At 53.7% G+C, this 10,754-nt stretch overlaps 1 protein-coding gene across 1 annotated transcript; it reads left to right on the top strand.

Annotated features, from left to right (window-relative positions):
- Window positions 1–339: 339 nt before the first annotated feature.
- On the top strand, window positions 340–9,496 carry LOC144676774 (structure-specific endonuclease subunit MUS81-like). The gene is made up of 5 exons (XM_078537092.1): window positions 340–431; window positions 2,067–2,189; window positions 4,447–4,550; window positions 8,575–8,658; window positions 9,357–9,496. The coding sequence occupies exons 1-5, from the start codon at window positions 402–404 to the stop codon at window positions 9,421–9,423; spliced, it is 408 nt and encodes a 135-aa protein (XP_078393218.1). The 5' UTR covers window positions 340–401; the 3' UTR covers window positions 9,424–9,496.
- Window positions 9,497–10,754: the final 1,258 nt, after the last annotated feature.

Here is a 10,754-nt window from a genome sequence, read left to right as displayed (position 1 = left end):
TCCCTCTCTTTCGCGCCCTGTCCTTTTCCGACCTCCGGCGCCCGTACCCCCCTCCCCTGCCCCCCTCTCTCTTACTCTCCGTCTCTTCCCTTTTCTTCGCACCCATTTTTTCCGTTTTTCTTTTCAAAATACCTTTGAAAAGCTGCGATAGTTTCCATCCCTCCCACACTGGCGTCTGAGGTGACCAGCGGTGTAATAAATTGCTGAAACAAAGTGCTCCAGACCTGTCCCATTGTTAACCTTTAAACCGAGGTAGTTCCCCACTCACCTCGCGCTGGAAATGGATGTTGCTGCTTGTTAATACCTGTCCTTCGCTTTGTACCTTTCCCCTGAAGGTTGTCGATGGATTTTTTGTTAAGCGGACCAAAGACGTAAAGGAATCGGCAGCTTACCTCACGATCATGACCAGATTCCTGCAGAATCTCTACCTGGTAGGTGCCAAGATGCTTAAAGAGTATTTGCACCACAGACACATCCCATTCGACCTGCCTGCTCGATGCTGGTGTTTATTCTCCACACGAGCCTCCTCCCACCCCCACCAAATCCTTGGATTCCCTTCTCCCTCATAACGACAGGCGGCAAGTAACATTCACGCCACACAAGTGCCAGGCAATGGGCAATGACCATCTCCAACAAGAGAGAATCCCAACAATCGCCCCTTCACGTTCAATGGCATTACCAGCACTGAATCCCCCACTATCAACATCCTGAAGGGTTAGCATTGACCAGAAACTGAAGTGGACTAGACATATAAACACTGTGGCTACAAGAGCAGGTCAGAGGCTGGGAATCCTGCGGCGAGTAACTCACCTCCTGACTCCCCAAAGCCTGTCCACCATCTACAAGGCATAAGTCAGGAGTGTGATGGAATACTCTCCACTTGCCTGGATGAGTGCAGCTCCCACTACACTCAAGAAACTTGACACCGTCCAGGACAAAGCAGCCGCTTGATTAACACCACATCCACAAATATTCACTCCCTCCACCACCGACGCACAGTAGCAGCAGTGTGTGTACCATCTACAAGATGCACTGCAGGAATTCACCAAGGCTCCTTAGGCAGCACCTTCCAAACCCACGACCACTACCATCTAGAAGGACAAGGACAGCAGATACATGGGAACACCACCACCTGCAAGTTCCCCTCCAAGCCACTCACCATCCTGACTTGGAAATATATCGGCCGTTCCTTCACTGTCACTGGGTCAAAATCCTGGAACTCCCTCCCTAACAGCACTGAGGGTGTACCTACACCACAGGGACTACAGCGGCTCATTAAGGCAGCTCGCCACCACCTTCTCAAGGGGCAACAAGGAATGGGCAATAAATTCTGGCCCAGCCAATGAAGCCCACATCCCATGAATGAATAAATAAAGAGTTTCCCCCTTAAATTTGTCTACATTATTCACCTTGACTGCTCTGTGTGGGAGTGAGTTCCCCATTCTCACTGCTCTCTGGGTGAAGACGCTACTCCTGACTTCCCGATTTGGATTTATTAGTGACTATCTTCGATTGACGGTCCCCTAGTTCTGGTCTCAGTAACAAGTATGGTTTTGGTCACCTTACTTAAGGAGGGGTATACTTGCTATGGAGGCAGTTCAGAGAAGATTCATTCGGCTGATTCCTGGGATGAAGAGGGTTTGTCTTATGAGGAAAAGTTGAGCAGGTTGGGCCTGTATCCATTGGAGTTTAGAAGAACGAGAGGTGACCTTATTGAAACACATAAGTTCCTGAGGGGGCTGGACAGGGTAGACGCGGAGAGGAAGATTTACCTCGTGGAGGAATTTAGAACTAGGGAGCAAAATAATGGGTCTCCCGTTTAAGACGGAGGTGAGGGATTTTTTCTCTGAGGGTCGAGAATCTGTGCAACACTCTTTCCCTCAGAGAGAGGAGGCTGGGTCACTGAATATATTCAAGGCTGAGTTAGATTTTTGATCGATGAGGGAGTGAAAGGTTATGGGAGGGCTGACAGGAAAGTGGAATCGAGGCCACGGTAAGATTAGCCATGATCTTATTGGGGAGCAGGCTCGGGAATGTTGAAATGATTTCTCTATTATACTTCCCAGCAAAAGACGCTATTGAGCTGCAGGAAAGAGGAACTGGCTGCCTGTAGCAGGAAGGATACCGACTCTGACACCTGTGTTCTCCTGACCTTCAGCGATTTCAATGAAGGAGCCATGAAAAACAGGGTGAGCAAGTCCTCTCCACTTCTCGCTCATCTCCTCGACTTTGGCTGCTCGAGCCTGAAGAACTGACTGACTGACTGACTGCCCGCAGAGTAAATCTGTATTGCAGACCATGGTAGCTCACAGAACCTTCATACCACTGCTTCGCCAGAGTGACCATCCCTTTCTTCCAGTCTCATTGCTGAATCTCACCTTCCCATTCTGTAACCTCCTCCAGCCCCTACAACCCTCCCTATCTCTGTAACCTCCTCCAGCCCCTACAACCCTCCCTATCTCTGTAACCTCCTCCAGCCCCTACAACCCTCCCTATCTCTGTAACCTCCTCCAGCCCCTACAACCCTCCCTATCTCTGTAACCTCCTCCAGCCCCTACAACCCTCCCTATCTTTGTAACCTCCTCCAGCCATTACAAACCTCCCTATCTCCGTAACCTCCTCCAGCCCCTACAACCCTCCCTATCTCTGTAACCTCCTCCAGCCCCTACAACCCTCCCTATCTCTGTAACCTCCTCCAGCCCCGACAACCCTCCCTATCTCTGTAACCTCCTCCAGCCCCTACAACCCTCCCTATCTCTGTAACATCCTCCAGTCCCTACAACCCTCCCTAACTCTGTAATCTCCTTCAACCCCTACAACCCTCCCTGTCTCTGTAACCTCCTCCAGCCCCTACAACCCTCCCTATCTCTGTAGCCTCCTCCAGCCCCTAAGCCCTCCCTATCTCTGTAACCTCCTCCAGCCCCTAGAACCCTCCCTATCTCTGCAACCTCCTCCAGCCCCTAGAACCCTCCCTATCTCTGTAACCTCCTCCAGCCCCTACAACCCTCCCTATCTCTGTAACCTCCTCCAGCCCCTACAACCCTCCCTATCTCTGTAACCTCCTCCAGTCCCTACAACCCTCCCTATCTCTGTAACCTCCTTCAACCCCTACAACCCTCCCTGTCTCTGTAACATCCTCCAGCCCCTACAACCTTCCCTATCTCTGTAACCTCCTCCAGCCCCTACACCCCTCCCTATCTCTGTAACCTCCTCCAGCCCCTACAACCCTCCCTATCTCTGTAACCTCCTCCGGCCCCTACAACACTATCTCTGTAACCTCATCCGGCCCCTACAACCCTCCCTATCTCTGTAACCTCCTGCAGCCCCGACAACCTTCCCTATCTCTGTAACCTCCTCCAGCCCCTACACCCCTCCCTATCTCTGTAACCTCCTCCAGCCCCTACAACCCTCCCTATCTCTGTAACCTCCTCCGGCCCCTACAACACTATCTCTGTAACCTCCTCCAGTCCCTACAACCCTCCCTATCTCTGTAACCTCCTCCAGCCCCTACAACCCTCCCTGTCTCTGTAACCTCCTCCAGTCCCTACAACCCTCCCTATCTCTGTAACCTCCTCCAGCCCCTAAACCCTCCCTATCTCTGTAACCTCCTCCAGCCCCTACAACCCTCCCTATCTCTGTAACCTCCTCCAGACCCTACAACCCTCCCTGTCTCTGTAACCTCCTCCAGCCCCTACAACCCTCCCTGTCTCTGTAACCTCCTCCAGTCCCTACAACCCTCCCTATCTCTGTAACCTCCTCCAGCCCCTACAACCCTCCCTATCTCTGTAACCTCCTCCAGCCCCTACAACCCTCCCTGTCTCTGTAACCTCCTCCAGTCCCTACAACACTCCCTATCTCTGTAACCTCCTCCAGCCCCTGCATCCCTCCCTATCTCTGTAACCTCGTCCAGCCCCTACAACCCTCCCTATCTCTGTAACCTCCTCCAGCCCTTACACCACTTTCTAATTCTGACCTCCCGTGCATCCCGATTCCCATCGCTCCACCATTGGTGGCCGTGCCTTCAGCTGCCTGTGTCTCTGAGCTCCGGAATTCCCTCCCTCAACTTCTCGGCCTCTCTCTCTCTCTCTCTCTCTCTCTTCCTTTGAGACCGACCTTTGAACTGACCTCTTTGACCCAGCTTTTGGTCACCTGTTCCTAATATCTCCTAATATAGACAGACATATGTTTCTCTGTCATCTTTCACCACCCCAGGATTTCCTGAAGCACTTCCCAGGCAATTGAGTAGTCAAAGTGTGATCACTATAGGAAAAGCGCACAGGAAGATCCCACAAACTGCAATATGATAACAACCCAAATCATCTCTCTCCGTTAACGTTGCTTCGGTGGCTCGGTGCTCAGTTTTGTCCCCCCACGAGGCGCTTTACTATGTTAAAGGCGTTATATCAATGCAAGGGCTGGTTGGTGAATGTTGCTGTTGTTTTACAGGCACAGACTGTGAAGGAGGTATTTGCAAAGCAGTTGATGCAAATCAACGGCATCAGCGGAGAAAAAGCAGTCGCCATCCTCCGCCACTATGATTCGGTGGCCAGGTATGTGTCAGACGTGCTCTTCAGTACTCAGAGCGCAAGACCCCATTTTCCCCTCTCCCCCAGCTCCATAACATCGCCAAGACTCCTTCAACACTCCAACAGCACCTTCCAAACCCACGACCACTCCCACCTAGAAGGACAAGGGCAGCAGACACATGGGGAACACCACCACCTGCAAGTTCCCCTCCAAGCCACTCACCATCCTGACTTGGAACTATATCGGCCGTTCCTTCACTGTCGCTGGGTCAAAATCCTGGAACTCCCTCCCTAACAGCGCTGTGGGTGTACCTACACCACAGGGACTGCAGCGGTTCAGTAAGGCGGCTCACCACCACCTTCTCAAGGGGCAATTAGGGATGGGCAATAAATGCTGGCCCAGCCAGTGATGCCTGCATCCCATGAATGAATATTCCCTCAATTGTCCATTCAACTTCCTTCTGTAATGGTTTATCAGCTCTGCTTCCACCGCCCTTGTGGGCAGCGGGTTTGCTCCTGGAACTTTCACCCCTGCTTTCCTTAAACTCCTGAGTATTCCAATGCCTTTCTGCGCAGCCTCCCCCCTGCCACCCTCTGTAAACTTCAGCTCTCCTGGGTATCGCAACAAGTCCCCCTCACTGACTGACCCACCATACTCACAGACCTCAAACGCCTCTGTATTTAATCACATCCTCGTGTCCACAACTCCTCATGGCCTCCTCATCCCTCCTCCCTATCTCTGTAACCTCGTCCAGCCCCTACAACCCTCCCCATCTCTGTAACCTACTCCAGCCCCTACAACCCTCCCTATCTCTGTAACCTCCCCCAGCCCTTACAACCCTCCCTATCTCTGTAACCTCCTCCAGCCCCTACAACCCTCCCTATCTCTGTAACCTCCTCCAGCCCCTACAACCCTCCCTATCTCTGTAACCTCCACCAGCCCCAACACCCCTCCCTATCTCTGTAACCTCCTCCAGCCCCCACAATCCTCCTTATCACTGTAACCTCCTCCAGCCCCCACAATCCTCCTTATCACTGTAACCTCCTCCAGCGCCTACAACATTCCCTATCTCTGTAACCTCCTCCAGCCCCTACAACACTCCCTATCTCTGTAACCTCCTCCAGCCCCTACAACCCTCCCTATCTCTGTAACCTCCTCCAGTCCCTACAACCCTCCCTATCTCTGTAACCTCCTCCAGCCCCTACAACCCTCCCTATCTCTGTAACCTCCTCCAGCCCCTACAACCCTCCCTATCTCTGTAACCTCCTCCAGCCCCTACAACCCTCCCTATCTCTGTAACCTCCTCCAGCCCCTACAACACTCCCTATCTCTCAAACCTCCTCCAGCCCCTACAACCCTCCCTATCTCTGTAACCTCCTCCAGCCCCTACAACCCTCCCTATCTCTGTAACCTCCACCAGCCCCAACACCCCTCCCTATCTCTGTAACCTCCTCCAGCCCCCACAATCCTCCTTATCACTGTAACCTCCTCCAGCCCCCACAATCCTCCTTATCACTGTAACCTCCTCCAGCGCCTACAACACTCCCTATCTCTGTAACCTCCTCCAGCCCCTACAACACTCCCTATCTCTGTAACCTCCTCCAGCCCCTACAACCCTCCCTATCTCTGTAACCTCCTCCAGCCCCTACAACCCTCCCTATCTCTGTAACCTCCTCCAGCCCCTACAACCCTCCCTATCTCTGTAACCTCCTCCAGCCCCAACACCCCTATCTCTGTAACCTCCTCCAGCCCCCACAATCCTCCTTATCACTGTAACCTCCTCCAGCCCCCACAATCCTCCTTATCACTGTAACCTCCTCCAGCCCTTACAACCCTCCCTATCTCTGTAACCTCCTCCAGCCCCTACAACCCTCCCTATCTCTGTAACCTCCTCCAGCCCCTACAACCCTCCCTATCTCTGTAACCTCCACCAGCCCCATCACCCCTCCCTATCTCTGTAACCTCGTCCAGCCCCTACAACCCTCCCCATCTCTGTAACCTACTCCAGCCCCTACAACCCTCCCTATCTCTGTAACCTCCCCCAGCCCTTACAACCCTCCCTATCTCTGTAACCTCCTCCAGCCCCTACAACCCTCCCTATCTCTGTAACCTCCTCCAGCCCCCACAATCCTCCTTATCACTGTAACCTCCTCCAGCCCCCACAATCCTCCTTATCACTGTAACCTCCTCCAGCGCCTACAACACTCCCTATCTCTGTAACCTCCTCCAGCGCCTACAACACTCCCTATCTCTGTAACCTCCTCCAGCCCCTACAACCCTCCCTATCTCTGTAACCTCCTCCAGCCCCTACAACCCTCCCTATCTCTGTAACCTCCTCCAGCCCCTACAACCCTCCCTATCTCTGTAACCTCCTCCAGCCCCTACAACCCTCCCTATCTCTGTAACCTCCTCCAGCCCCTACAACACTCCCTATCTCTCAAACCTCCCCCAGCCCCTACAACCCTCCCCATCTCTGTAACCTACTCCAGCCCCTACAACCCTCCCTATCTCTGTAACCTCCACCAGCCCCAACACCCCTCCCTATCTCTGTAACCTCCTCCAGCCCCCACAATCCTCCTTATCACTGTAACCTCCTCCAGCCCCCACAATCCTCCTTATCACTGTAACCTCCTCCAGCGCCTACAACACTCCCTATCTCTGTAACCTCCTCCAGCGCCTACAACACTCCCTATCTCTGTAACCTCCTCCAGCCCCTACAACACTCCCTATCTCTGTAACCTCCTCCAGCCCCTACAACCCTCCCTATCTCTGTAACCTCCTCCAGCCCCTACAACCCTCCCTATCTCTGTAACCTCCTCCAGCCCCTACAACACTCCCTATCTCTCAAACCTCCCCCAGCCCCTACAACCCTCCCCATCTCTGTAACCTACTCCAGCCCCTACAACCCTCCCTATCTCTGTAACCTCCACCAGCCCCAACACCCCTCCCTATCTCTGTAACCTCCTCCAGCCCCCACAATCCTCCTTATCACTGTAACCTCCTCCAGCCCCTACAACCCTCCCTATCTCTGTAACCTCCTCCAGCCCCTACAACCCTCCCTATCTCTGTAAACTCCTCCAGCCCCTACAACCCTCCCCATCACTGTACCTCCTCCAGCCTCTACAGCTCTCTGAGATCTCTGTGTTCCTTTAGTACTGGCCTCGATGCAAATAATCGTCGCAATGTGAGTACCTGTGAGGCAAGCTGGGAAAAACCCGGTCTAATATATATGCCCACTGAGCACTGCGTGTCCCTGGCTGACCCTCTCACTGACCAGCACGTCCCTGGCTGACCCTCTCACTGACCGGCACGTCCCTGGCTGACCCTCTCACTGACCGGCACGTCCCTGGCTGACCCTCTCACTGACCGGCACGTCCCTGGCTGACCCTCTCACTGACCGGCACGTCCCTGGCTGACCCTCTCACTGACCGGCACGTCCCTGGCTGACCCTCTCACTGACCGGCACGTCCTTGGCTGACCCTCTCACTGACCGGCATGTCCTTGGCTGACCCTCTCACTGACCGGCACGTCCTTGGCTGACCCTCTCACTGACTGGCACGTCCCTGGCTGACCCTCTCACTGACCGGCACGTCCCTGGCTGACCCTGTCACTGACCGGCACGTCCCTGGCTGACCCTCTCACTGACCGGCGTGTCCCTGGCTGACCCTCTCACTGACCGGCGTGTCCCTGGCTGACCCCGTCACTGACTGGCACGTCCCTGGCTGACCCTCTCACTGACTGGCACGTCCCTGGCTGACCCTCTCACTGACTGGCGTGTCCCTGATTGGCTGCGTTTCTGATTGGCTGCGTTTCTGATTGGCTGCGTTTCTGATTGGCTGCGTTTCTGATTGGCTGCGTTTCTGATTGGCTGCGTTTCTGATTGGCTGCGTTTCTGATTGGCTGCGTTTCTGATTGGCTGCGTTTCTGATTGGCTGCGTTTCTGATTGGCTGCGTTTCTGATTGGCTGCGTTTCTGATTGGCTGCGTTTCTGATTGGCTGCGTTTCTGATTGGCTGCGTTTCTGATTGGCTGCGTTTCTGATTGGCAGCCTGATGAAAGCCTATGAGGAGTGTCCAACTGCCGGAGGGAGGGAGAAGTTGCTGTCTAACATCAAGTGTGGCAACACACAACGGTAAGCACTCTTTTTGCCCCCCCAAGCGTGTTAATACCCCACCATCAGAAGAGATTTATGGAGAAGGTGGCGGAATTAGATTTGATCCCCAACAGATGTGCCCCACTGAAGGGACGTGGAGGTTTGAGTGAAGTGCCCTTTCTTTAACTTGATTCTCGCCCAGCATGGCTCAGTCACACTCTCACCTCAGAGTCAGAAAGCCGTGGGGTCCAATCCCACGCCAGAGACTCGAGCACCAAATCCAGGCCGACACCCCCAGTACTGGTACTGACGGAGACCTTCATCGCACTGTCCGAGATGCCAGTTTAAACCGAGGCCCCGTCTGCCCTCTCGGGTGGGTGTAAAAGATACCACGGCCACTATTGGAAGAACAGCACGGGGGAGTTGGGAGGGGTGGGTGGGGGGCGGGGTTCTCCCCGGTGACCTGGGGCCAATATTTATCCTTCAACCAACATCACTAAAAATAGACCGTCTGGGTCATTCTCAGCATCGCTGTTTGTGGGAGCTTGCTGTGCGCAAATTGGCTGCCGCCTGTCCAACATTTACAGCACTTCGGGGTTGGGGGGGAAAAGAGAAGTACTTAATGGGCTGCAAGCTGCTGATGGAACATCCTGAGGCGGTGAAAGGCGCTATAGAAATGCAGTTTTTTTTATAAAATACTGTACGTTAACCGACTGCACGAATATTTTTCTTCCCAGAAACCTGGGTCCCGCCCTCAGCAAGACCGTGTCTCAGCTGTACTGCACCGAAGGGCCTCTGTGCTGAGTGCGCTCGACATCCCAGTGAACCGCGGTCAGAATCGAGAGCCCAGTCCGGACGCTCGGGGGAAACATCCACAGGCCCCTGGCGCTGCCCCTCGGGCCGGGTCCCTTCTCTCCCCCCCCGCCCCCCCCCCCTTTCCTTCAATCCAGCCGCCTGCCCGATTACCTCGGGCCTGCGGACCCGCCCGCTCCCGCGTCGCTTCACCGCCGTTCCCGGCCCGGGTTGGGGAAACCGGCAGCCTCCACCCCCCCAACCCCACCGGGAAAAAAAAAACCCCGAGCTTCGGACGGACTTTTTGCTTTCTTAACTCCACGACAATGTGAGGCTTTTTATTTTTTAGTGGGATCTGAGCCTTTGCCCTGTTTACCAGCCCGTCATCGGGAAGGGGCTGTTTTTTTTTTAAAAAAGAAAACAAATCATGAATAAAATGGAAGGTCTTCATGGTATTTTGGAGGCAGACCAGATTTTAAACCGAATAAATAGGGTTTTTTAAAAAACTATATATTTCTGTAGGCCACGTGCCATCAGGCAAGCTCCTTCGTCCCTGTTATTCAGCAGCTATAAACTCCCAAAGGTTATTTACACAAACGCGGTCACTTCCCTGCTCTAATCAATGCACGTCCTGCTTTGACAGTTTTATTTTTGGAGAGGTCGTTTACAGGGGCAGGAGGAGGCCATTCAGCCCTCTCCAGCCCTTCCCGCCCTCCGGTTCGATGGTGGCTGACCTGCGCCTCCAGTCCGTCACCCTCCCCCGTCTTAACAAATCGACCGGCCGCTGTCGGGATTTCTGACCAGTCCCCTCGCCCCCTCCCCCCGTGTGACTTTTGAACCTCCAGACGCGGGATGAGGAGGATTTGTCAGCAGCCCAGAGAGCCGTCTGCCGCTCAACCTCCCTCCTTTTCTGGTCATAAAAAACCAAAAAGGATAGGAACGGGGAGTTTTGTGTTTTTATTTTTGAAAAAAAGAGGGGAACGCGACAGGATGGGACCAGCAGGATTCAGCCCCGCGCCCCACTCCCGTGTGTTCCCCGCCACACTCTCACCAGCAAACCCCAGCGATGGGGATCGTACTGTAACACGGGCAACGCGTCAAAACCCACAGTCGACGAGGAGTGGGGCAGGGCGGCAGACAGTAACGGACCGTCTGATACAGGACAACACAGCTAGGGCAGTGAAATTACACGTATCTTAGTTCCCCCCCCTAATATAACTTGTCCACTATGAACTAACAACAAGCTTTCCAAAGATACTTTTCTGAAATGTGTGTAGGATTAATGTTTTTTTTGTGTGTTTGTGTATATATATATGTGTATATGTGTATATCTGCATGGAATC

The sequence above is a fragment of the Cetorhinus maximus genome, unplaced genomic scaffold (genome assembly GCF_964194155.1).
Source record: "Cetorhinus maximus unplaced genomic scaffold, sCetMax3.hap1.1 HAP1_SCAFFOLD_1897, whole genome shotgun sequence".
NCBI lineage: Eukaryota > Metazoa > Chordata > Chondrichthyes > Lamniformes > Cetorhinidae > Cetorhinus > Cetorhinus maximus.
This window is presented reverse-complemented; position numbering and strand designations above follow the sequence as displayed.

Bases quoted from the DNA above. Each gene is read 5' to 3' on its own strand.
- LOC144676774 (XM_078537092.1), top strand. From the start codon at position 402: ATGACCAGATTCCTGCAGAATCTCTACCTG. The intron at 432-2,066 runs GTAGGTGCCAAG...TATACTTCCCAG, and splicing joins TCCTGCAGAATCTCTACCTG to CAAAAGACGCTATTGAGCTG. The intron at 8,659-9,356 runs GTAAGCACTCTT...TTTTCTTCCCAG, and splicing joins AAGTGTGGCAACACACAACG to AAACCTGGGTCCCGCCCTCA.